This window comes from Dermacentor andersoni, chromosome 3 (genome assembly GCF_023375885.2).
Source record: "Dermacentor andersoni chromosome 3, qqDerAnde1_hic_scaffold, whole genome shotgun sequence".
In the NCBI taxonomy this organism is placed as follows: Eukaryota; Metazoa; Arthropoda; class Arachnida; order Ixodida; family Ixodidae; genus Dermacentor; species Dermacentor andersoni.
The window spans coordinates 148674611-148702515 of NC_092816.1; the positions used below are offsets into that span (position 1 = coordinate 148674611).

The 27905-nt window shown below is 45.6% G+C and overlaps 1 protein-coding gene across 2 annotated transcripts; it reads left to right on the plus strand.

Moving 5' to 3' along the window:
* The first annotated feature begins 153 nt into the window (after nucleotides 1-153).
* On the plus strand, nucleotides 154-26955 carry LOC129383111 (monocarboxylate transporter 7-like). 2 transcript variants are annotated; one of them, XM_055067413.1, is made up of 5 exons: nucleotides 154-308; nucleotides 4234-4444; nucleotides 12661-12804; nucleotides 17232-18104; nucleotides 25482-26955. In XM_055067413.1, the coding sequence occupies exons 2-5, from the start codon at nucleotides 4234-4236 to the stop codon at nucleotides 25673-25675; spliced, it is 1422 nt and encodes a 473-aa protein (XP_054923388.1). In that variant the 5' UTR covers nucleotides 154-308; the 3' UTR covers nucleotides 25676-26955. The 2 variants fall into 2 exon arrangements, with proteins under 2 accessions (XP_054923388.1, XP_054923389.1); XM_055067414.2 differs by lacking the exon at nucleotides 154-308 and adding an exon at nucleotides 1900-2003.
* Nucleotides 26956-27905: the final 950 nt, after the last annotated feature.

The following is a 27905-nucleotide window of genomic DNA, read 5'->3' on the forward strand; positions in this document are numbered from 1 at the left end:
CGAGGCAACAGGACTTGAAACCAATTATCGCACGCATTTAGGTCACCGAGAGTGTTTTATTGTGTGCATACATGCCTATCTTGAACAAACATCTTTCACGTCGACATGGGTCACTGTGAGATACGGGACGGCGTAGGTACCGTTGCTGGGAGAAACTTTTCCTCGGCGACTTGGAGCACTGGATATGCTCCACTCTGTACGTGCTCATCTTCATTGAAATTCTTTCACGCCAACTTGGCACACTGAGTAAGTTCCAGTACGTGTGTGCCTCCTCAATGGACGTCTCTGGAACCAACTGAGGTAACCAGGTAAGTGTCACTGGGTCTGTGCCGCTCTACAATAACAAATAAGATCCCTTAAACTTCTCCGATGGCGAGCAGAGTTGAGCTGACGTCACCAGGATTCTTTAAAGATCTCAAGCAGACGCATTAGCAGGCTGCCCGACAAATACATTGGATGTGTGCCACGTTTCAAAGCCCGCCTTTCATACCGACGCTCTTGCGAGCTACGCCATGAATAGACTGGGTATGTGCCGCTATTCAATGGACATCTTGTCAACATGAGTCACTGAATACTTGGCACTTGGTGTTCGACAAGCGAGGGAACAATTCTCAGTATTCGCACGCACCGGCATGCCACACTTCTCGGATGCCTCGCGAGGGCTTCGCGGCACCAGCACACGATGGTACATCGTGTCAAAAAGAATCACGAGAGAGGAGCCTGGTTGCCACATGACGCATTTCTCAGCGTTCATATGCACCGACGTGCCATGCATTTCGATGGCCAAGCTCGGACGTCGCATCGGGGCCGCTAGATGGGGCACAATGTTTTCAGGTAAGCTAGAAAGACGAGTCCCACTGCAGTCCACGCCTCATGGATAATTAGTTTCGATGGTGAGAATGCGTTGTGGATGGATGCATGCAACTTTCGTTTGGCTATAGTTATTCAACCTGAAAAGCATTACCGAGGGCAGTCACGCTGAAATCATTTGTGGAAACTTTTTTTTCTTTTTATCGACGTGCACTGTTTCGGGTGCCTTGCCAACCGCCCTGTGCATATCTTTTTTCCGGTATGTTAGCCAAACTGCAATCGCTCATATAGCAACGTATATTGTGAGTATTTTTATGAGCGTCAACTCCCTAATCTGTACATAACCATCACCCCCGCTTCGCGTCTTCATCTTCTGTGGGCGCTAGCTCGTGCTTTTGCAGTAAAGTATCGCTCAACCGTTGCTTCTGGAGTGGTGGAGGCACGCTGCGATCCTCTTCCCCTCTGCCTTTCTCAAATTCCTACCTGGAGCTGCGTTCGGGACGTCGCTTACGCCAAGCTCAGTTGCACCGTCCTTTTGGCAACGCGCGAGTGCGAGTGCGCGAGTGCGAGAGCGCGAGCTGCATGCACGAGCTGCATGCACGTTGATATAACGCTCGCAACCTTTTAGGAAAAGCACGCCGCGCCACCCTTTGTATGCGCCAAGCGCCGCGGTGAGAGACCAACGATCACGCGTTCGGCGGCCTCTCCTGGCTGTAACACTGCTGCGCAATATTCACCCGAGAATCTTTCCGTCCCCTCTGGCTTCATATAATCTCTATCGACGCCGTGTTGCGGGGTACAATGCCCGATATTTCTCTTTCCAATGTCCGTCACGTTATCTGTGCTTCAAGAGCTACCGTAAGCAGCCACTTATCAGTCTGCCGGTGCACTAGATCTCACGGTCAGATGTAGTAGTACGCGTCGAAGTGTACTGCTAAGTCGTAATGTGACTGCACACTCCTCGAATTTGAGGGACGTGAAACAACACGTGGGCAGCTGAGTACATATCCTTATCATACGTATCGGCCGTTATCATACATATGATTAGTCAAACAATCCGTAGTATGAAGGTAGCATACGTAGAAACGATAAGCAGACACTCAATCCCATTGCTGCTTTTAGGGTAATCGTAGGTGCTGCTGTTGCCTGTGCTGGCTGTTTTCACGGCTTAGACGTTCGCCGCCAGGTTCACGGTGAGTGATAAGGCTTTAGGTGTGCTATTTTAGTCGGAAAGCTAGGGTAGCTTCTAGGGGCCACGGAAGGCTGGGTACGTCCGGAAATACGAATTTACTGCTAACTTTAGCATGCCTTTCCTTTCCTGTTTTTTTTTTTTTGTGCTGGTTAGGCACATCAGCGTCCATCAATTGACATGAGGGAAAACGGTGCAGGAACTATTATTTACCATCGCTGAGCTGTGAGACTGCGGTTCCCGCCGAAAAATAATTGCAGAGTATCTTTGAGAAGTAACTGTACCCCCACACCTCTCCTTACACTTCGGACAACGCCATGTTTGAGGCATTTATTTATACTCGTTCCTTCTCTTTCACAAACCAGCTCTGCGGAATCCTGCAAGATGAAGGAACGCTTCCCTTGCACTTACTTCTATTTAATATGCTTCTGATGAAAAGAAAGCGGAAAAGCGCTTGAATTGAAATATAACCTTTATTGGGCTGGTAAGAATCTTTAGAATTTCAAAAAAAAAATTGAAAATGTTCTTGGTTTAGGTAACCAGAGCCAGGAATGCAAAGATCTGTCTTGAGACGTTTTTTACTGTATAAAGGAGGAAAACGTATTATTGAATAGTGGTAGTATTTGCTTTATTTTCCATTGTATTGAAGTAATTAAAATATTTTTTACCACTTAAAATGAATATGTTTCTTGGCAAAGAACTATGGCCGTATGGAGAGTAGAAGTGTATTAGTGGTGTGGCCCGATTTTATGCGATAAATATACGTAAAACTTTTTACTACTTTGAGAAAAATGGCGCCTTGTGAAACTGGTGCACGCTTTAAAAATCCGTTGTCCAAAATATAAAATGTATGGGCTCATCGATTGCATGTCCCGAAGTTACCCTCAGTACGCCTAACGCGTCAAATACACATTTTTATCTATAGTGTTAGAAAATTTTGTAATTTCTTGGCGCGTAGTGCTGCTTCACATATGTGTACGAGTCTATATATGTGGTAGTGTGCGGAAATAGAATTGTCAGAATACAAACATATCCTTGAATTTTAGGTATTGCGTCATGGCATCCAAATCGCTTCATTAAAAGATCACGAAAGGAAAAACATGGTAAGTCCAGCTAAATTGAAAGTTAATGTTTTGTGATACAGCATTCCTCATACTTAGTGAGACCAGAGCTTTTGTAAGTAAGAAAATGAGAGAAATTAAAAATCGAAAATCACAGTTGCGCCACCTGTGATGGACTACAAGTAGTACCTTCGATGTGATATAAGCAATAGATGAATCACACAAAGCAGCATAGAGGGAATCTCCAAGTCGAAATTCGGTTGAAGTGATGTGCCGTAATATTTATTTTTAGTGTTCGTGTAATTACAGTCACATTGCCGAACGCCAGCTTGGCTCGTGTATTTCTTGCTTGCAAGGGCGATCGTCTGAAGGGTCCATAAGTATATTTGTGTATAAAACTGTGCTAAAGGAATCCGCATTTAATACTTGCCCAGATTGTATTTTACCAGCCTTCAATAGTCGATTAAAAAGAAAGTCTGTCAGAATTTTGTGATAACGCTCGATTTAAACTCTGGCAATGACGATGAAATCAATATCTATATTTTTTTTTAATGTGGAGGCGTTTGTCTTACCATATTGAATTCGTGAACAATATTCACTCGAAGTGCACAATGACATCAACCTGAAGTTCGAACCATGGTTGTTCGCGTACATACATTTATCTCTAAAAATACTGGACAGGACTTGTGGTTCACTTAGTCTGTTATACCCGCATGCTCATGCGTGATATCCATATAACGAGAGCAATGACCAAGGAATTCGGCACTTTGGCGTGGTGTGTATGGGCTTCAGCACTTGGACTGGTGTTATGCCTCTCAACCGTTCGTAAAGGGCTGTCATTCTTGTCCCCAGCTTATAAATCTTCGCAATTCTCATGGACAAAACATGTACAGGGATGAATGTCCTCTTCCAAGCATACTGGTGCTGTATTTGAAAACAAAGCGAACTACAATAACGTGAACTCAAGCTTGGAGTGGATAATGTGTGGTTTTATGTTAATCGATAGAACACAGAAACTTCATTTTGAAGTGACAGCTCCTACACATAATTTTCAATATTTTTCGTTCTGTTGCCGTCACTGTTCGCGCGACGGTGCTGCCGTGAAACATTGCTGTTAGGTCTGCGTATTTCTTGGAATCATTTCATCGGCAACATACTAATCATATATTGCAGATGGGGAGCGCTAGGCATGGAAGGCGGCGCTGTGCGGACTTGGACACGTGCTGGGCTGTACCTGTAGCCGCTGCCTGCATTGCCTTCCTCTCATGCATAGCCACGTCCGGCTATGGATACCTATACGTACTCTTCATGCAAAAGCATCAACTTTTGCGTGAAGAAGCCGCCTGGCCCCTGAGCGCACTCGTCATCTCTGGTGGATGCGCGGGTAAGGAGATCGACGACACCCATTCACGATTGTTCTGCAATATTTTGTCATGAGTCCTAGTCTTGGATTCGAAGCTCATAAAATTATTCAACCGAAAGCTTACCTGATGACTCTGTGGAAATTGATGGGGTTTTTGTGCACATTGCAGAACGATGGTGCAATGATGGTTGGCCATTGTTGGTGTAATTTGCCAAATGAGAGGACCGTGTTGCACCCTATTTATCCAGCTGAACTGCCCATTAATTCTGAAGTCCTCTTCATGGCTCATTTTGGGTGGATTCAGAACATATTGGGGGCCATTAAAACGCCACGCAATGCTATCAACATATTGCTGGTTACATTCGAGCGTAGCACTCAGCTACTTTCTTCAAGGTGACGAGAGAGGGAGAGAAATTTGTTAAATAAAAGGCAGAGAGGCCAGCCTGAGCTTTTATCCTCTGTCTTGCTACTCCGACTAGGGGAAAGGCATGAAGTTACAAAAATAAATATGAAAAATGAGGAAGACATGAGAAAGGGAACAACATATAGAATAACTACGTAACGCATTGGTTTTCTTAAGAAAAACAAGAGTATTTTGTGAGAGGAAACGTGGAGAGGTTGGTCAGAGAAGTGTGTCTCTGGCCTACTACTCCAGATTACGGTGGTTCGTGGGTAATCGTTTTCCTAACGTGTTGAGTCGAGGGTGGTGCTTCTCAAATAGTCTAAACAGCCTTCGTTGCTGTTATTGTTACTGTGCGTTCACGCAATGTGACAACATTGCAACAACTTCACCCGCCGTGGTTGCTCAGCGGCTATGGTGTTGGGCTGCTGAGCACGAGGTCGCGGGATCGAATCCCGGCCACGGCGGCCGCATTTCGATGGGGGCGAAATGCGAAAACACCCGTGTACTTAGATTTAGGCGCACGTTAAAGAACCCCAGGTGGTCGAAATTTCCGGAGTCCTCCACTACGGCGTGCCTCATAATCAGAAAGTGGTTTTGGCACGTAAAACCCCATAATTTAATTTTTTTTTTTTTGCAGCAACTTCAATGAGTATTGCACCTAGAACAATAATTATTCGTAAGAACTTTTGGTGGTCGTCATGCAGTTGCGTCGTGCCGGTTCGTCTGTACCACATTTGTGACGCCATTAAAAGCCTATGTGACGTCTTGTCTGCGGTCCTTAGTCAGACTCATGTCATGGATCAACCGTACAATTTGATCAACATAATTTAGATGCTCAATGACTATCCACTGGCGAAATACTGCTACCTGGATTTTCAAGTCACTCGAGTAGTTGCGATCGTCCTTGAAGTTTCCCTGTTCTCACAGGTCATTACGGAGGATGTCGAAGGTATGAAAACGACGACCAATGAAAACTCGAGCTAAGTTAATACAGTTGTGCGTCGACATTTTCTCGTTAAGGTACGAAATGATTCTGCGTAACCTAGTGCAACACTTCGTGCTCATACACGGATATTCTCTGCATTTAAGCAACAGGAAAATTTCTACGCGAAATTGAGCTGTTGGATTCCTGATTTATTGTGCAAGACGTGCAATAAATGTCAAACGGAAGACTCGTGTATTGAGCCCAGGCCCATACAAAACGACCAGGAATGTTTGTAAGCCCACCTTGAAACAACCTTCCGCAATGCTTTGGCTCTCCATATTGTCCCTTGTAAAGCCCGCATTGTAAAATGGTAGAATGTCACAAAGAAATCAGTACCGCAATCACCCGAGCTATGCTAGTAGAACGCCAGCCTACTTAAATGAACGGCCCGGCTTTGATATCACGCAAGCTGCAACTGGAGTTACCTCTGTGACTGCTGGCAAAGCTGCGAACAGTGTGCAACATTCTGCGGAAACCCCTATATCTTTTATTGCCCACCGATAACAGTAGGACAACGGTGAAGGCTACGCCACAACTACAGGAAGAGAGTGACAACGACGGTGTGAGTATCGTGGTGATAGGGTCGCGATACACCCACGAAGATAACAATATGATAAGGACACATTGTTAATTAAAATTAAATTATGGGGTTTTACGTGCCAAAACCACTTTCTGATTATGAGGCACGCCGTTGTGGAGGACTCCGAAAATTTCGACCACCTGGGGTTCTTTAACGTGCACCTAAGTCTAAGTACACGGGTGTTTTCGCTTTTCGCCGCCATCGAAATGCGGCCGCCGTGGCCGGCAGTCGATGCCGCGACCTCGTGCTTAGCAGCCCAACACCATAGCCACTGAGCAACCACGGCGGGTACGACACTTTGTTTACTGACAAAAAAAAGCGAGAAAAATTGGGGAACTGCTGGCTTTGGCTGGTAACTGGAAATGACTGCTGCGTTGAAATGCGTCCCAAGACACAGGAGTGCACTGTGGATCATCTAGCACGATCACTAGAACGGGCGCATATTCTGGTGTTTCTTCTTGAATAAAGCGAGAAAAAAGGTGCTTAGAAAGGTAGATAAGTTCGACTGAGGTTCTTCGAGTTGGCTATCTTGCACAGAATAAAAACGAACGTTGAGAAAACACTGGCCAGTTTCACCCGCAGGGCAAAGTATTAATGCGATAGCAGCGTTTAGCGTTGCTCTTAAAAGGACACTAAAGCGAAACAATAAATTAGTCGAGACTAATAACGCATTGTTTAAGAAGCCTGCGGGCAGTCAGTTCAAAATAATAGTTTGACTATTAGAAGAGAAAATGAAGGTCGAAGTATCAGTATTTGAATTTCATGCCGAAACCCCGACGCCGTTGCGCCAATGTGACGTGAGGGATTCCAAAGTATGTTTTCGCACTTGGGCTGCGTTGGCTGAGTAAAGGTTCTCAAAACATGCCACGTATAATATTTGGTTCCTTTAGAACAGAATGTAGTCAGTGTGTACCACTATATAACTAAGTAGGTCTTGGAAGATGCCATCAAGATCAAGGACGTCACAGCGACCAGGTGCGGGAACTTCAAGGAGGCGTCGCCACCCGTCTTTCGTTGTCGCGCTTTTTCTGGTTTACCTAGCATCTTATCGGCGTAAGAGTGTGTTTTCGCTGTCATAGAAAGGTAATTTACTGATGCCGTAGAAATAATTCTTCTCTTTAGAGTCCCTTTAAGTTCCTCGAAGGGGGCCTGGGGGCATGGGGGGGGGGGGGGGCGCATGTTGTAGCGACGCAGCTCGCAAAGTGACTGCTCCGCAGCAGAAACAGTGGCCCTGTCAGCCACGGAACGCCTCAGAACGCTGGCACGATCAGCTACGCCACCCACGGCGCTGAAGGCTTCGCACCACGATGATGGGCGAGTTGAGACCGAAGAAAAGCCCCACAGAGCTCGTCGCCTGAAATTCATTGTCCTTTCCGCGCAGACCACGGCACACAGCTGCGTAGCAGTAACGCCAGTGTTTGCGCGCACAATGCTCGAGCCAGCAACGCGAGACGGAAGGTTGCCCTGGCATCGCTGTAAAGCCACTTGGCTTTCTCGTTTTTGCAGCCAAACGGATTGTTAGCTTCCTTTCTCGCACACATCACCTCCTTCGCCGGGATCTCCTCTTCCCCCTTCACCTCCTACTTTCTTTCCTTATCTCTTTCCTCCTTTCCCCGGCGTCCAGTTCGCTCTGGAATGACGTCAATACCTCTTCCCAACAACTGACGTCAAGTGTTACACTCTCGACATGTCTCCTCGAAACCTAACTGATCGCAGCATGAGGACGAAATTCCGTTTTGCGGGTAGCCAAACGCTCATTCATTTATTTAAATTCTGGGCATTTTACATTGCCACACAACGATCTGATTATGAAGCACGCCACAAGGAGGTGGGAGAGGAGTACGGCGGAATAATTTTGACCACCTCCGCTCCTTCAGTGCGCACCTAAGCTAAAGTGACCTAGCGTTTTCTTTATTTTGTCCGCAATGAATTGCGGCTGCCGCGGCCATTACCGAATGCGCGACCTTGAGCTCAGCAGCTCAAGGCCCCAGCCATTGGTCTACCATGGCGGGTAATTAAAATTCTATCGCATTATGTACATTAGGAGAGAATCCAGAAAAACAATTTTAGCAGACTTGTGTGACCTTCAGAATCACAAACCATATTTGCAGTGAATCTGTTTCTTTCGAGCAGTTAGAATAGTAAGTACAGTTGGCTGTAAACATATCAAATACTTGAAAATATTGCCTGTATATGACTAGCTTGTTTGATGCTTTCGCTGTGTAAAATGCTTTTGAGCACTTGAAAACGAATCCTTACGAATGCGATTATTCATTCAAACCAAATTAACTTAACCAAAACATAGCCACCCTCCCCCACCCCGCGGCCCCTTTCTCGCTAAATTTGTTCTCGGATGCGTTTCAAATTCTTCCTGGCTATAGTGGGATAAATTCCGCTTGGTTCGTAAAACGCCTAATGACGATCTGGATTGCCTGCATACGTAATTTACATCAAAAGTCCTAATTAGTCCATCCAACTTTAGGTTCGCCTGCTTATTACCCATAACCTGCCACTGATTTTAGACAAATATAAACATGGGGCCTTGTTTAGTTCACGAGAATCGAATCAGCGTATTCGTAACTTCTAGTTAAGCCAGGAACGTGAAGGCTTCGCCACGTAATACAGCTTTCCCACCCTTCTTTAGCTAAATTTGAACTTGGCGTCTCACACAGTTGTTCTAGGACCCAGGAAACATTGTGGATAACAGCAGTATGAAATTCTGTAATGTTTCAATCAGCGTTTCTACAAGATCTCTAATTAACCTGCACAATATAAACATTTGCTGTTCGCCACACATTACTCGCTTTCCTCTTCAACAAAATTTAAACATCGTGCCTCAAATATTGCATCGACGATGCCAGGAAAACCAGCTACACACCTCGTATAACGCATAAATACTGGGAGATGGGTATAGAGCAATTATCGTCACAGCACTTCAAAAATCTACACACTTCAAACTTTTGTTACACGCTGTGCGCCATTCATAAAGTGGCCCCAGGTCCATCTAAATAGGAAATGTCTGCCGTTCTTGATATTCCATTGGAAACGGGGAAAGTTTGTACCCATTTCCTATAACGGATTTAAACCGTCTGGAAACGAGAGTTTAGCAATCTTTCTTTAACCCCGAAAAGATAGTCCTAATTTAGCCTCCATATCGACCCTAATATCCTCCATATTTGGTCAAACTTAATGGGGTCTTACGTGCAAATACCATGATGTGATTATGGGCACGCCGTAGTGAGTAATTCCGGATTATTTTGACGACCAACGATTCCTTGACGCGCACCCAACACAAGCGTGCACTCAACAAAATTCAGCAGCCGCAGCTGCATTTGATCCTGCACCCTCTAACTTAGCAGCGTAGCACCAAAGCCACTATGTCACCACGGTGGTTGCCAGGTTTACTCAAAATATAAGCTTCGTGAGCGATACAGTTTTTTTTTTATGGAAAGCGCGAACACCGCCATAAGACATTTTTTGAGTGCCTCTATTTGCATTATCCTTTTCGGTGTAAAACGTAAAGCGCGCACATCACCCTGAGTTTACGAGCAATGTTCTGAGAATATCAGGCAGGTTCGTGGAGTGGAGTAGCACAGGTGTAACCTTTTGCAGGAATTCTTTTAGGAACACCGACATAGAACGTTTCGTTCTGATATCAGACGTCAAAGAGGTTACTCATAATTTGTCTCTCTGCACGACAACATGGGAATACTCAGAGGTGTAAAATGGCCACGTGCCAGTTGTTTGTGTCGCAAACGGATTGTCGATTGTGCCACTGAAAAAGGCATAAGGCTCAGTAAATGGTACTTAGATGCATACGGCACTGTCCGGTCCATTTTAGTTGGGGTAACTCGGGCAGTAAATGTAGAGAGAGACAGAGAGCAAACGATAAATGAAAGGTAGGGAGGTTAACCAGGGCTGAGCCCGGTTGGCTACCCTACACTGGGCAAAGAGAAAAAGGGACCGAAAGACTAAAAGAAGAAGAGAAAGTCTACTGGTGATAACATTCGGTCACTCAGTCCAGATCACAGACGGTGACTCAATCCGGTAACTTTCAAAAATCACAGAAACGCTTTTGTGGCTTTCTGTAGCTGCCATGTGCGAGGCCATGGTGCCAAGATCTTGTTCAAGGTGAACGGTGTTCTATCGAGCTCATTGAGAGCTGTGCAGAGGTCATGTCTTTCATTTTCAAAAGATGGGCAGTAGCACAGTAGATGTTCTATAGTTTCAGTAGATGTTCTATAGTTTCCTCAATTGTACATCAAGGTACATATAGACACTGTATTGATTTATGTTGCTGAATAGCGGAGAGAACATTGATCGAGCGTCCCTGTCGGAACCAGCCATGGCGTCAGGATAAATGTTCTGGTCCTCGAACGATCATTCATCTATGTAAGCCACGTTCTTTCGGTGACCTTACCTATACACATGGCGACTACGATAGACCAAGCTAAGAGTTTGGGTCTTCATCACCAGCCGTGGTTGCTTAGTGGCTATGGTGTTGGGCTGCTGAGCACGAGGTCGCGGGACCGAATCCCGGCCCCGGCGGCTGCATTCCGATGGGGGCGAAATGCGAAAACACCCGCGTACTTAGATTTAGGTGCCCGTTAAAGAACCCCAGGCGGTCGAAATTTCCGGAGTCATCCACTATGGCATGCCTCATAATCGGAAAGCGGTTTTGGCACGTAAAACCCCATAATTTAATTTTTTGGGTATTCATTAGAGGATTCGAACGGGCAGCCTCTCCATTCGTACGGAGCGTTACCGCCATACCAGGACTGGTTGAAGTGATCAAGGAGTCGCTCGCGTGCTTCCTGGCTGACGTGGCCAGGAAGCCGCCCCGGCTCGCTTAAGTCCTCATGCGCGACAGGAATGTGTGCGCCGATCGCGGAGATAGTGCAATAGTGGGCATGCGTTCCCAGGGGGGTAACCTGGCTGGCTTACGTCCGCATCACGGGACGTGGTCAGGAATTCGGGGAACAATCCGGGAGATAGTGAAATACCAGGCCGACACGCGGCAGAGGTGAAGCAGGCTTCCAGCACTCCGGCAGCTTCCGAAAACAAGTTTCATATCTTGGGTCCACATGGAACCACATGAATTCGGCGTTGTAAGAGAAACACAATATATAGATATTAGAAAGTGCACTTCATGTACCAAGTTGGCCTTCATGCGCTTTATTTGTTTTAAATCCTTTTTCAATCCTGTTCTTCCTGTTCCTGTTTTATTTGTTTTAAATCGTGTTCAGTGATCCGTTGGCTCCAAGAAATGCATTATAATTACTTACAGCTCTCCAACAAATGCAACAGGGTTCCACAACACACAGAAATATTATCTCATGCGGTCCCTGTCGGGATACAAGTACATTTGTCGAGTGTTCAAAACCAGTTGTGCACTGTGTAGCGGCGCACGGCACCTTACATGCTTTCGTGGATGGACTTAAAATCCCAGAAAACTGTCTACGGTAGGAGTGGATCCACACTTATGAATTCGATTGCAGCACCGAGTGCCGAAAGCTCTGCACCCGTGCACACAGCGAGGCAATGTGTCCTTACCCCGATTTCAGTTGACGAATTCAGCGGAATAACGACTGCAGCTACGATGCTGTAGTGTATTCCCGAACTACCTGTGTAATCTTGATGATAATTTATTTTGCAAGTGGGCGTAGTACGTATATTGCGAGTTCGTTGCTTTAAAGCTGGAATGCATTCTAATACGCCACCCATATCCGAGTCATCGTCTCACACGCTACAGACTACTCATGCAGTCGGAAATGTTACTATAGCTCAGTGGTTGAAGGTTCTGGATCTCCATAGCACTATATTACAGTGGCACAACTTCCGTCTGCACTGTAAAAGATGGAAACAGTTTTGCTTATCATGACGCATAGGATATCAAATGTGAAATGCATGCACACCAAGAACATGACGGCGTGTGCGCATATGGCTTAATGGCAAGAACTGAAGAACAAACGGGAAGAGTGAAGTTGGTTTCGAGCTCGCAATGACTGCGGCGGTAAGCACAAAAGCGACAACAATGTTTAACATCGTGAAACCCACTCCAGTGTTACCGCATCGGAAAGCTGCGCAAATATTTTGAATACCAGGTTTCTTTAAGTCACGCTAAATAAGCTTACTCAAGCGTTCTTGCTCTTCGGCAATGCTAAATGCTTTAAATGTTGAAATTGAAACTTCAGAAACTCCGGATACTATTGTGTCACAGTCTTCAGCGACCGCGATGCGACTCCATAACATAAATCATGCTTTTTCAGGCCTCTTAGTCAGCGTCCTGCAAAAGAAGTTCTCCCTGTACCACATAACCCTCGTCGGTGGGCTCGTCGCTTCTGCAGGCGTCCTGGCATCCAGCTTTGCGCCAAATATCGTGTGGCTCTCAGTGACCTTTGGAGTGATACAAGGTACGGATAGCTTAAGGATATCTATGTGTACACCATTCATCTGTCCCGATAGCATAAAGTTAGCTGGGACACTCAGCATAAGCGATGTGCAGCGTCTTTACGCACTTCTCGCCGCTGCATCATTGCCAGATACAGCGCGTTAAAGTAGTCATTCACCAGGATAATAAAAAAGGAGAAATCTTCTTTGCAGATAGAACCTACTGTTATCTTTAAGGAGCCCTCATTCTTTTTGTGTTTGCTTGAAGGGCCCGTCATCAGAACTCATTGCTAATTTGGCGTATAGATTTGAAATTGTAAAGTGCTGTGTAGGAGCGTTTTACATAAATAATTTTTCGAGTCGGTTTATTACTGGAGGAGATAGAAGAAATTAATTGTCCCATTACCATGCCGCTTGGAGGTGAGCGCGCGCACTCGCGCCATTTGCCTCGACCAGCGTCCGGAAACGGTGTCCTTTCTCGGCCTTATCCCATGCCGAAACCGACGCACCACGTCGTCATCACGCGTTGAACCCCGTCTTCTTTTTAATGCGTTAGCATTAGAGCGCTAATGCGAACGTAAACCCGTCTGTCCGCCTGTGTAGCGCCAAACATAGGAGAGGAGGGTTGAGGCGCCTGACGTGATGGGAGAGGAAACGCGCCACGGGGAATGCAGCACAGGCGCAGCCATGTAGCGCGGCGGGAGGAGAGAGGAGGAAGCGCGCTTCGTAGGTCATGGGCTCCGGATCCAGGGGAACACCGTGCCACCCAGTGCGGAGCCAATGAAAGAGGTGGCGGTGGTGCAGTGCGCTAGATTGCGGCTGGAAAGCTTACGCCTTTCGTGCTGCTTTACCATTGCTTATGTTGAACCAACTTGTGTAAGGTTTCATCAAGTTCAATTGACTGTTGATCGGCCAGTTGACCAAGTGTTAAACGATACTCTGGATGGGTCATTTGCGTAGATAGCAGCAGAATTAGTACAGAGTTATGTACGATCTTTAACGTTTGTTTTATAACCGATGGGTTTCGCATGGACTGAAGGAAAGGTAAAGATGCTAGGATGTTAAACCGCTAGAGAATGTTATGAGTACTTGAGTTGACACCTCTACACATATCTAGCAAATATATCGTTTGATAGTGAGGATTTGTGGGAGCAGTAAATTATAGCGCACGAAAAAAATTGTTATGGTGGCTCAGGGGATATGGCGCTGTATTATCCTCGAGCTCCACCACTGGAAAAGCTTGGGCCACCGTCGGCGTGACGTGCTATTAGGGATCAGGTGGACATAGCAGCCGCGTCGGCTGCATCGGGAGCGCCGTAGTGAGCGGAAAACGAGAGTTTAAATTCCCTCATAGGCTGCGGTCCTCATATAGTGGCGAGATTATCCCGCTTCGAGTGTCTCCTTTACAACGCTTGAAAGCACTAGAATAGGTAGTGGCTGCCTTTGAAGGCGCGCAACATGGTAGGGTACTGCTCGGTGCCGCAGTGCCGGACGTACGGAACGGAGCCCGCTGTCAGCCTTATTCACACGTAGCCGCAGGACAAGAAGCTGCGTGAAGCTTGGCTCGCGAAACATAAAACCGGCAAACAGTCATCGGCTACAACTCGGGTATGCAGCAAGCACAGACGCGAGGAAGATTTCCACTACGGCGCAGGGTCTGCGATGTTCGGAAAACGCGCACTGAGACCCTCACCCGAAGTCCGCTGCCCGACTAATGTCACGACAGTTTGGTCTATGAACTTGTCGATGCTATAGATACTGGCAAGTTCACTGGAATGGAAAGGGAGCGGTAAGACGCACATTAAAAAAAGGCATGGCATATGGTCATGTTTTTACGGGTTATGAATTAATGCGCTGGATTACAAAAAAGAAGCCGCGGGAATCGCACGCTGAGAAAACCGATAAACATACGGTGCGACGCAACTCGAGAAACAGTATGGAAACATCCAAGAATTTACAAGAAAAAGAAAAGATTGAATCGTCGCGACGGCACATCACAGTCCCCGTAGGCGTCGAAGTCTCTACAATGAAATTATTTTTGAACAGCTCTGACAGCGCCCACGGAACAATGGTTGCTTGTATACTGCCAAATGCTCATATCCTGCGGCCTAAAGCTCATGACACGGTGCGAAAACACGCTCACAGCGAAAGCAAAACATTGTGCGCGGACATGCATGCAGACGCGCAGTCGGTCGCAGCGAACCCGTGCGATCGCTGCATTGAGGCTTCATTCTGTTATGTCCCATTTGGTTATACAGACAGCACACTCTAACAACATATTTCACACAGTTTATTCTCAGCGTTTGGCTACCTTTCACGCAAGAAGCCGGTTTGGGAGACTCCATCGCGGCGACGGGGCGCAGTGGCGTTCACTGTACGTATTCGGTAAAGAGATAGCGTCTCCAAACGATTCTGTGCTTTCAGTTTGCCCAAGATTATTATTTAGACAGTAAAAAAACTTCTCTCGTTTCGAAAGTACTTACAGAAATGTCCGGGAGAGCTCGCTCGTGGTGTTTTCAGTGAGCGCTGACAGCAAAACCTATGAGAAGCGCGCCGCGTGATCCCTCATGCTACGCCAGCGAGGCGCTTCCGACATATGGCGACTCCGTAACTCCTCCCCGCCAATATAGCATTACAATATGCATTGTCATAATTAGCATGAGTAGCATTGTAAAGATCAATGAAGCTGCCATTCGAGCCAATTTTTGTGTTTATTCTTAAGATTTCATTGCATACTTATCCGGCTTTGTAGGACAGATGTCCTAGCTGAACTTGTGAAGAGTCAGCAACAACGTTGTAAACAAGTATGTGATCAACATCATGCGACGGGAGGCTGGTCCTAAATGAAATGGCAGGAGGCATTGTAAACGGCAACATCTTCTGTTTTATCGTTTAATAAGAAATGTTTAGAGTTTCTCAAGAGTGCACTGTTCACCTGTGTTTTAACCACGACTGCATTGACCAATATGTAGCCACAGTTGAGAAATATTACGTCAGCCCTAAAAAGCTGTCGCCATTTACTTCACGATTACAGCTATTGATGCTTTCGAAGGCATGCCTTACTGGCTAGCGGCAAGCTGGAAAGCCAAGCTGCAAGCTGGGATGAGCATCTCTGATTTGGTGTTGCATTGCTGCTGTCAGTAAACAAGGTGATCCCATAGATGTCATGCTGTTTCTGGCGCTAGTCCAGGCTTCTGGGTCACCTATCCCGATGAGAGACGAATATCGCTAAATGCCAACGCCAAACAAGAAGCAGCAAAATAAACGCAACCAGCGATCTATATGCCAGGCCGGACCGCGGCACCCAACTGGGAGGCGAGGTCCATAGTGCTCGTCGACGAGTCCCGCCATCTATCAACTGTCCTGAGAAGTTCCACTCACTTTTAAGTCTTGTACCACCGTGGAAGGTAGTTTACCTTCCCTAAAACTGGTTTATTATTCTCTGGTTGGCGTTCTGCCGTGAGTAAATGAACTTTGGTATCGGGCAAATCTGCACACGTTCTGTGTGCGCTACAGTTAAAGGTAACGATGAACGCCTCGCCTTCTACGAGTGGTGCGAGTGATCCCCTACACGAGAGTGGTCTGTAGAATGCCGAGTCTATGAGACGAAGAGTCTGGCACGTCTCTTCATTCCGCGCAAAGCGGGAGCGTGCAGAAGGGGCGAAATAGGGGAAAGCTGATTCCAACGCATTACTGCCACATGAATAGCATTGATCACCCTGAAAACTTCGTTTATTATTTTCCTTCTTGTGCTGCACAGCGCATTCACAGCGGCGGCGTTGCGGCTTCCGCATTGGATGATTAACGGGTCACGTGCCATGGTGAACGACGCAGCTAGCACTACGTTTCACGTGGGTGCATTCCTGTGTGTTACCTTGACTCTCTGCATGGGGCGCAGCTTCTTCGAGAGGGCGGGTGCGTGGTGTTTGGTTTGAAATTTCAGCTGATTTCACGGACGCGCAACGCTCAAATACTTTGCAGACAGGATCGTCAGTGCTTGATGTGTATACGCTGCGCTTGTCTGCTAAAAAGAACCAAGGCTGGTGAGGGGCATTTTAAATCGCAAATTTTCGGAAACAGATTTTCTGATTCCGGTTAACAAGTTCCGCTAAAATGATCAAGGTTTCGTAAAAAGACAACATTTTCATCCACCTAAAAGTACAATGTAGCTATAAACAAAGCTAACAAACGAAATAAAAAAGAAATTTTTGCCTCGAGGTAACCTCAATAATAAATAAATAACTATTACCTATTCAAACACTACATTTCTGTTTTAGTTCACATCTAAAACTCCATCAAATATAGTAACAAACTCTGCAAAGAATCAATAGAAATGCTCTGTTGTAGTGTTTATTCTATCTGGATTTTTATGAAAATGAAAGTGCCGAACTTTAGCCGAGAAGTTATGCTTTAAGATATTTACGGGGATTCACGGAAACTTTTGTTGCAGGAGCCGGAATTGGATCTGCACTGCTGGGCGTCGCTATGTATTTACTTCTCTATTTTGACAAATACAAGGCCACTGCTACTGCTGTCAAAGATGTGGGCACGGTCGCAGCCGGTGTAGCAGGTGTTCCCTGGACATCGCTACTCGTGAAAGAATATGGCCTGCAAGGCAGCCTTCTTCTCACGGGTGCTTTCATGATGCATATCGTGCCAATAGTCATGCTAATCAAGACACCTCGCCCTTTCCAAATTTGTCGAAGGAACGAGAAAGATGACATCACTGGCAGCTCGCAGCATGCTGATGCAGACCCCGTCCCTACCGTTACGAGAGCGACGTCGCTACTGAAAGACGAGGAACCGTTTGAGCCGTCTCCAAGTACAGAACGGCAGGTGTCCTCACGCTGCTCTCCTATTGTGCGGTTTGTGTTTAAGTTGTTCCCTTTCTTTGTTTTGGTGGGGATGCAAGTCGTCTCAAACTACAGCTTTGGAACATTCATGACCACCATCGTAGATTACGCTGCAGACAAGGGAACAGAGCTGGAACGCGCCAAGACAGTTATTATGTTCACGGCCCTGGGACAGGCTCTGGGCCGGGTTGTTGTGCCCTTGGCGTCGGATAAAATTACCTTCAGCCGCTCCCCCATCGCCATCATATGCCTTCTTGCAACGGCTGTGTGTTTTCTCGTCATGACGCGGGTCTCCGCTTTCGAAGAAGTTGCTGCCCTCGCTGGCATAGCAGGCCTAGGCCTGGGCTACATCATTTGTATGCAGCCATTGCTCGTCACTGATCATGTCGGATTGAAGTGGTTCAGCCTATGCTGCGGATTGGGAGGACTCTTCAGCGTGCCCGTTGTACTGTCGGGCCCAGCTATTCTAGGTAAGTGCACGCTCAAGTTCTAAATATAACAAAAAAAAACGCGCAAGCGTTTTGGGTATGCTTTGTTTCACTCAACAGAATGAATGTTACCTGTTGTATGCTTCGCAGTTTGAACTCGTGAACGGAAAATATGAACGCTAATAATTTCGGTTGTTGCTTATCGTATTTTTCTTTGTGAGGTCATCGGAATGACGCAAGTTAGTGAGAGGGGGCAAGTTGAAGTCACTGCACGTAAATCACAATTATGTGTCGTTCTGTGTGCAGTATGCAATTTCGCTTACTATGCGAAACACAGAATACGACCGCTTAGTTAAAGAGACATCACGGCAGCATAAGTATTTACTTACACGCTGATAGTAAAGGTGTGGGGTGCAACTCGGATACTTGGCCGTACTTCTCAGGTATTCAAATGACAACAGTAAAGAAAAGTCAGGAAGCTTTCAAAACTATTCTAGTAGCAGGAAAACAAACATCATTATGTGGTAACAGTTCATGCACAGCCCTGTTAACTGGTTTTAGGCTCACGGCGGTCACGACAACGTGTGACCCTCTGCCAGCCCGAGTAACAGAGCCTAAAATAGTTTTCTTGGTAATAGCATTGTCGTCCTTTCTTTAAACTCTTAGCTTATACCCGAGGGAAGGAAAATAAATGATTAAGGAAACGAAAAGCCATAGGTCTGCGGTAAGAGAGGAAGACGGCAATGCGAGTTAGTATAGTATAGTATAGTATAGTACGTATAGTTAGTATAGTATAGTATAGTATAGTATGCTTGAACGTATTGGAGAACGAAGTTCAGTCGGGTATGCCGGGCAGCTTGTTGGGAAGATAACGGGTGGTGCACTGTTAGACTTGAATTGTGAGTGCCGACGCAATGGAAATGACGTCGAGACCACCATATGACCACCACATAATCATGAAATCAGAAAATTTCCAGGCCTGAGATAGGCACGCGATGCAAACAGGAGTAATTGGCAATCACTAGGAAAGGGCTTTCGTCCTTCTGTGATTTTAAAAGAGGCTAATGATGACTGTTCTCTTCATGACGACTGCAATTATATCAAAGACACGAGTAGACTTATCAGGGTTCAGCAAGAAAAAGGGCAATAAACGACTAAAGACAGCAGACTTGTGCGATCTGGCCGTATCACATCCAAATTTCTAGCACAGTTGTTTTTTTTCTGAGTAGTTCAATTACACATTTTATTTGCTTTTAAATAGCACATACATAAATCTTTGTCCGCACGTGAATGGCGCGCTCCATACTTTGCATACAACAATTTTGGGCACTTGTCAAGGAACATGTTAAAAGGGCAGTGATTCATTCGCACACGTTTACCTTCTCGAGAACATTGCCACACTGTTTGATAACTTTGATCTCAGTAGCATTCATAGTTTTTCTAGGGCAGTGGAGAAAACGTACTTGGACCTCCCTATGTCAGAGAGCCAGCTTGTGTGATAAGGTTTTACTCACTCACTCACCTGTTACGCTTCTGATTGCTCGCTTATGGAATGCAGTGCTACAGCCGTAATTTCTTCACAGACTTTAAGCTTCGCCTACACTTTACCTATCAATTCTGCGAAGGCAGCTCTCCAGTCTCTGATGTCCCCTTTCAATCACGGACCAAATGAGCAACTAGTCGCAGACATCCGACTACTTCACCATCACGCAATAAACAAGGGGCACAACATCATCTACCAGTGGATACCGGGTCACTGCGGAATTTCGGGAAACGACAGTGCGGATGACGCTACTCGGTCGGCCCATGATGGTGCCCAGATTATACCCATACCGCTGTCAAGAACAGATGCAGCCACAAGTCTTCGCTCCCTCGCACGCGAGCTTACGCTAACTCTGTGGAACACCAGTGAATTCACGAACACACGTCTTCGCAGATTGGATCCAAGTTTGCAGCTCCGTCTTCCACCAGGGTTGCCACGAGCGGAAGCAACACTTCTGTGCCACCTATGGCTCGGCGTGGCTTTCACGAACTCCTATTCATTCCGCATTGGTATGGCCGACAGCCCTACTTGCGACACCTGCGGCTGCGAGGAGACGATTGTGCACCTCCTTTGTGACTGTCCCTGTTACGAAGTGCCAAGAACAGTGCTCGTGACCGCGCTGGAAAAACTGGACAATCGCCCCTTTTCAGAGGAAAAAGCTCTAGGACACTGGTCCAGACGGACTTCGGCACTCAAGACTTTAAGGGCTTTGCTGAAGTTTTTAAGGACATGCGAATTGTGCGACCGTCTTTGAGTGTTGTAGCGCGTAGTATCGCGTTCCTGTGTGCATTTCCCGGTTTCGTTTTCTTCTTCCTCTTCTTCTTCTTTCTCCTTTTATTCCCGTTCCCCCTTTCCCCGGCACAGGGTAGCCAGCCGGTACTTACACTGGCTAACCTCCCTGTCTTTCCTCCCCTTTGTCTCCTCCTCCTCCTCTGCTTGGTAATAAACAAATATAAAGAAGGTGCCTTGTTTAGCACACCGAGGGCACCCCCCTAATCTACTACAATATACCGCAAAGATAGATAGAGAAAGAATTAGGGTTCAATAATTATTTGTAACGGTTGCAGTTAGCCCACGAACGGTAAGGGTTTCCTAGACACTATACATAATTTACGTCCAATATGAACTTTTTGTGACATATAATTCCTAGGGAAAATGGGAAACACAGCCGATAACCGTCGTACGGCACTTTTGAACACTCGGTTTTGAATTCATTTTCAGATTGCCGTGTGACAGTCTTACTCACCAGTCTCTCTACTTTCGTCAAGCTTAAAGTTTGTGGCATTTCTAGTTATGCCAGTGCAGCTTGCTAAATTTTCTGTCACTTGCAAAACACACTTGCAACGCTGCGGAGTACTTGCATGCGTAATATATTGCAATTCCTCAATTAAACCACCTGCTTTGAACTTTCCACACACATCACCCGCACGCACCTTGATCCATACTTTTGGTGATAATAAACAAAGGCGCTTCGTTTAGTCCATCAATGACATCGGGTAAACGTACTTTGAACCTTACATAACGCAAAATTAAGAAAAAAGAATACAAGTGTTAAATGATTCTTTGCGACGCGTTTCATTAAGCCAGAAACGCTAGAATTTCGTTATACATCACACCTACTAAGTCACCCAATATAAATTTATTTTAATGTAGCTTTCTCTCGGGATAATGGGAAACATAGCCTATAACAGTCGTATGACACTTTCGAACACTTGGTTGAGAATTCTTTCGCGAAGGCTGTGTTCATTTCACGTGAATTTAACTTTGCATGCTAACTCTGCATAGTAATCTCGCAACTTTCGTGAAGTTTAAGCTTGGTGGTATTATTAGTTATGTCAGCGCAACCTGCTAAATTTGCTGCTGTTCGTAAAGTTGAGTGATACCGCTCTGGAGCGCTTGAAGATGTAATTATTGTAAAGGCCTCAAATAACCCAAACATCCTTAATTGTGCCTGCGCCTAACACATAAATAGGATGATAGGATAAACAAGGTAGCTTGTTTGGTTTGCCGAGGACTACAAAGAACCCAACTACGAACTTCGCACAATGCATAAAAATAGAAGAATGAGTGCAGTAATTATTTAAAGCTCTTCTAATTAGGCGGGGAACGTGACAGTTTGATCATTCGATAGAATTAACATGTCTCTTATTTTCACTGAATTTCGACTTCGTTTCTCGCATCGTTATTTAACGACTTTTGAAAATATGCCAGATAACAGCAGTAATACAGTCTCGAAAGCTTGAATAAGTAATTTTCTGCAAAGGCTGAAACTAACCTACACAGACTAAACTTTTATCGCTCATCAGTCTCAACGTTCTCCCTACTTAACGAAATATAAAAAAACCCGCCTCACATACATCACCAAGGAGAGCGAAAAAACGAACTACGGGTCGTGTATAACGCATTAAAATTAGGAGAAAACAACAGTTGAGTCACTACTTTCAAACTATTATGTAATCTAGGCACTTAGAAGTTTCGGTGCACGTCACATATATAAGCCCCACTGCATGAAAATAGGAAATCGCTGCCATTTTTGTAGCAACTTTCTTAGCATTTCGTATAACGACTCCAAACGGGTCAAAAACAAGGGCGTAGCAATTTTGAGTTAACCTATATATATCACACACACTTCAAGATTTGCCTGTATATCGCTTTGAGTGATTCCAAGATTTTCTCGAAATGATAAATTGTGACTGATCTAGTTTTATTAGAACAGCCTGAAAACAGACATAGAATGATTTCAGAAATTCTATAGTGGCACCAACGGCTCCGCTGTAAGTTGACGGCCGGGTGCCCTATCAATTTTTTAAAGCAAAAAACAACAGAAAAATCTAGCTGTAATCCATTACGACGTGCTTGACATATGCTATTTGTCGTGCCTTACTACGTTTCGCTTGTCTTCATCGCCATGTAGTGGCTATATATCGAAATCACGCTCTATAGGTTTAGCTCAACAGCGGACTTACTTGCTGATGAAATGGAAGGAACCAGTCATTGCCAACATTTACTGTGCCTATTAGCTCTTCCACCCTACTCGCAGCCCTTTGCTCCAGGCAAGCGTACACACGCGTGTGTGTTTGTCTTCGTGCGTGTGTGTGTATGTGTGTGTGTGTGTGCAATGCTAACGTGCACATGCCACTACGTAAAGGCACGTGACCCATTCACACATGGGGCCCGCTCACGCACATGGCACGCTCGTACACGTGCCCACAGATGCGGCACGTGTCTTACCTAGAAGCGTGCGACACTCTCAGCCCTATGTGTCTCGGTTCCTTTAAAGTTCAAGTGGGCGAGCTCTAATGAACACAGCCTTCGATGACGTCCCTCTGTGTGGGTGACTAGAAGCGGCGTCCTTCAACAATTTTCTTGGGAAAGGTTTTGTACCTAAGTGTGTATACAATGAATGCACGCTTTCAACAGTAAGCCTGGCTAACTGTGTTATTCCGGATTTCTTTCTCTGCACATTAGGCGCTGGGGTCAGAAAACACGAATGAAAGCGGACAGCGTTCTCATCTGCCCCTCTTCCTTCACCTTTCGTCAACCCAGTGCACTATTTGTCAACGTACGGGCGTAATGTAGTAAATCACGGTACAAACTGGGCAGGCTAAATGTCAATATGAGATGAATCATTAACGCTGCTTGCTAAAATTATAAAGCAACCCGTTATAAACAAATTTGCTAGAAATCGCATATGGAAGCTGCAGTGGATACCGGCCGCTCTACCACCGCGCGGCGGGCTCAATGGTCCATTATCGAAATTGCTGTGATGAGCAAGCACTTAGAGAAATCTTTCTCACTAATTCATTCTTCATAATCGACGTCTATGATGGTGTAGCTTGAACAGCGTAGCTTGAACACGTTTGCTTATCTTTGTACTCTGAATGTGTGTTTTTTTCTTTGTTTTTTCTCGATTTCACCCAGAAGCTTAGATTCTGTTGTTCAGCCATGTTCCCACTCTCTCTGTGACGCCCAATGGCCCTGAGGGCAAAGTAAATAAATAAATAAATATATATATAAATAAATAAATGTTGTTAGACTGACAGCACGATCTCTTAACCCGATGACGGTCAATGACGTAAATATACGGTGCCGCGAACAATTCCGAAAATGGTCGATGCCGTATATTTCTGGCACTATCTGTACGTTTAAAAAGCGCGCCAATTTCCTAACCTCTTCTTTTCTGTCATGTGCTTCCACTAAGTGGGAATACAGGGAATTTTTTTCGCGCGCCTCCCTCACTCGGTTTTTGTTGCATGTTTTGTTTTAGCGCACGGAGGAAGGAAACTAAGGAGAGGCCCTGACGTCACTCTTTTTGAAGCAAAAGTGAAGCCGGAATTTGGCGTTGCTCATGGCGATGCTCCGCCTTTTGGGCCACCCTCCTCTCTGGTTTACATCTTTCGCGAAACCACGCCGCGCTGCGCGTGGTGTCGCGCGCTCGCGCAACATCTGGCAAAGCACGGTGCAGGTAACACAGCGCAACAAGACACGGTGACTAACGCAAACCCGCCCACTCAGCGCCTTTGCCACGGCCCGAAACCTACCAGAGCAACACGTGTGAGCGCTCAAAACCATAGCAACGCCGCCATTGTGGCCCAAAAGGCGTGGCCATACAACAAAAAAAATAAAAAAACAGCAAAAAAATGAGAACCTACTACGTCATTTCCGCCACACTTTTCTCCAAGCGCGCGGAGGGGGTAGGGCCTCTCCTTAGTTTCCTTCCTCCGTGTTTTAGCGCTAGTTTGCTCCCGCCCGTCTACACACCATGGATGGATGGAAACAACTTTATTTGAATCCGGCAAATTTGCCGACCCGGGCTCAGGTCTCCCATGAGGGGACTTCGAGGCCTTACACCACCGATCGCGCATTGGCGTGCGCGCGGCCGGGCGGCCGTTTGGATTTTGTTTCGTGGGCGGTTTCGGCATTTTGCGCTTGAAAAATTGATGGCTACATCGTTCCTAATCGGTCAAAGGGCGACCGCTTGTTTCTCCCTCGTTTAGTGCTCACAGGGGTGCGCATAGGAAGGATGCCGCCGTGCATGCGTGTCCGTTGCTTTTCTTTTTTTAAGACTCGCGAAAACAAATTGGCCCAGCTGGCTGGCGATAAGATGAAGATTAGCGGAAGTTTGCCACACGTGTTGCTTTTTTTGATGGGCACACAACCAAACAGTTTTCTTAAGTGCGCGCACCTACGCAGTCTGATTACGCTATGGACGTACGTATTAGTGTAAGAGCAGGAACATTTGAGGCTTGCGAGATATTCTCGTGTGCGGATTTTTAAAGCCTTGAACTATGTGCATAAAAATGCATCAAATTTTTAATTCTGATAAGTTTATTTCCTTTTTTGTTGTTGTTATTCATGAATGAAAAGTGCATATATTCTAACACAAGATATCTTTTTGTTACTTTACGGTCACCCTAGAAAAATTACGGTAATTTTTTTTTTCGAAATAAGTCCCTAAGAAGAATCGGAATCTGCAATAAAAAAAAAGTCGACCCTGGGCCGGTATTTTGTAGCGATGCCTTTTCCGATTCTATGCTTTTTCAGGCTTTTCGTGCTTGTCCAGTGGTCAGAGCGACGGTCTGCCCACATTATCAACGGGATCAGGCGGCCGTGTGTGGTGGATGATAAGAATAGCATAGAATAAGGCATAAGGCATCGCTACAAAATAACGGCCCTGGGCGGTCGCATATGGCGAAAAAAATCGACCCTCAAAGGGTTAATAAAGTTCTCTCTTTATTTCTCTGTGGATTTCGCTTTATGAACGTTTATAAGGCCAAGAGAGGAACCTGTAGATTGCACATTGCTGCTCGTTTGACTACTGGAGCGCATGTGTTCGTGGTCTAAAAAGTTCTCTGTATATTGTTTTTCCTTTTCAGGATTTTTCAGGGATAAGCGTGGCTCCTACGACAGGCTCTATTTCATGCTTGCTGGACTCAATTTCGTTGTAGCAATACTGCTTACAGTGTTGGTGCTCCAAGTCATAATACAACGGCGACGTAGTCATTCTAAGCATGCTTCTTCTGGGATCAAACGGGAGACAAAAGAGATGAAGGAGACCACTTCATTTTGATATCAATGCCAATTTGTGTTAGCGTAATCAGAGGCAACAAGCAGAGTCCTGTAAGGTTCCTGCCACTCATCTCGACAGCCGTCTACGATGATGAATTCAGGGTGGTACGGGGTTTCCGCTATGTAGCACGCATGGCGGACAGCCCTGCCCTCGCCCGAACTCTGGGTACCACACCCAGACTCTTCGGTCAGCAGCTGTGCGAACGGACATCGCCGTTCGAAATGCGCGTTCAGTTTGCCTTCACTTTCGGCTCACGCGATTGGCCTAGAGGCGAAACTGATAGCAAACTGAACACGCGTTTCGAAGAACGGTCTCCGATCGTGCCCCAGAAGTGCGCTGAGGCTCAGGTGTGGGTATAAAACATCGGTTGTTGTTATTTCTTTCAGTATGGTCTCTGTGAACGGCCAGTCATTGTGTTAATGCTATCGGCTGCGGCAGTGCGTGTTCAGAAAGCCGCCGAGTGGCCCACCATCGGAGAGGTGCATAGTATTTGAAAACAGGGAGCCGAAACGTCAGGTGGGTAGGGCTGAGGAGGTCATGGCTGTCTTACAATACAGCTGACATTGTCGTTGGTAAGATTGCAAAAACCAAAAGCTAAGCTGCAACCCCGGTCATGATGTGCGCATAGTAGAAAAGTGTGGCTATATTCTAGTGGTTGTTGAAGTGAAGAAATGGATGACGAAGATGACCAAGTGTGAAAGCGTCCTCACAAGATGTTGTGACGAGTTCTAGCCAGCCTTGTGAAATGATGTGGAGGTCATACGTGAAAATGCGAGCGAAAACTGATAGTGCTGTGATGTCACTTGAAACACGAATGCACCTGTCTTTTTTTTTTGTATGTCGCACTAAAGGATAATATGACTGTTTTCCATACATTGGGGAAACAATGCCAACAGCAACACACAAAAGGCTGAAAATTTATTTTGCTGCTTCGTATTTTTTACAAGTTCTTTCAAGTGTAGTTTTACTTGCAGTGCAATTTTGCGCCAGTTAGGCAGTATTAATTATATTTCGAATTTTTCAATATTTTAGTTAGGTGTTGTGTACTTTCATTTTGCTGTTTCTGCGATGTTTCACTGTGTACTGTTTTTTCAAGGAAGATTTATACTATGCGATCACTCTTATTTCAACTTCAACAAACTCTCACACACACATAGGTGCATTTAACTAGAATGATGTAATAACTGCTATTGAATACTCTTCCTTGAATTTTCATGCTATATGTATGTCATGTTTGCAATATCAGATTTTCGGTGCCTGTGGAAGGCGTAAGTGGCCGTAACGAAGCGCCCGTTACTTGTGATAGTTTTTGTAATATTTCAGGTGTCCTTATTATGATAGCAATACAATGTAGTCCCCTTGCAGTTGAGCACAGTTTGTGATATGAGTAACGTAGCCATCGATGTGGCCACTATTTTGACATTCACTGCCAGGCTGCTCTTGCAGCCGTTGTTATGCGAAAGACCATCAAAGTGCCTAGCATTTTCTCACCTATATCGTTCTTTAAAAGCATGTGACTGCTGTTTTGTATGATGGTCTTATTATGGCACTAGTCATTGAAAAGAAATTCTATCTTGTGCTACAAACATGTTGACTACATAACAGACAAGACACATCTTTCTTGCTGTGAAGTTGCTGGATGAAGGTGAATAGTTGTGAATGATGTTGAAAAACATCATTATGGTCGCGTTATACTTATGCGATTTAATATCTGCCAATGGCCCATTGGTAGCGTACTGGGTCACATAAAGTGAATATCACACTACTATTGTGTCGCCATGAAATCATGATCTGTGTACTTGTCTGTCGTTTGCTTTGATGAAAGATGGCATTGAACATGTATCACATTCTTTTATGTGCGCTGCTGATATAAATAAATGATTTTCAACAATGCTACTGGCACTTGAAACGAATATTTACAATTCGTGTTCCTTCAATTATGCAACTATTCACATATGTGCACTCTTCCATGGGAGAATAATGCGATTTACACGCCAGACGATCGTTTTCTGCATGCCTTGGCCTTTCGACAAGTAACTGTGCGGTGAATGTGTGGCAAAACTGCGCAAGGCCTATAAGGTGCGTGAGAACAGTACATATGTTTGAGCAAAAAGAGTTGTGCTTTGCTGCAGCCCAAATAGGAAGCGAGGAGACGAAGACCGATGTCCTATCATGCACAGTGCAGATGACGGTGACAGTGTCGGTGATGCCAGCAGCGAAAGGCATCAAG

Coding starts and splice junctions, on each gene's coding strand:
- LOC129383111 (XM_055067413.1), top strand. CDS start 4,234: ATGGGGAGCGCTAGGCATGGAAGGCGGCGCTGTGCGGACTTGGACACG. Junction 4,445..12,660: donor CATCTCTGGTGGATGCGCGG/GTAAGGAGATCG, acceptor ATGCTTTTTCAG/GCCTCTTAGTCAGCGTCCTG. Junction 18,105..25,481: donor GTCGGGCCCAGCTATTCTAG/GTAAGTGCACGC, acceptor TTTCCTTTTCAG/GATTTTTCAGGGATAAGCGT.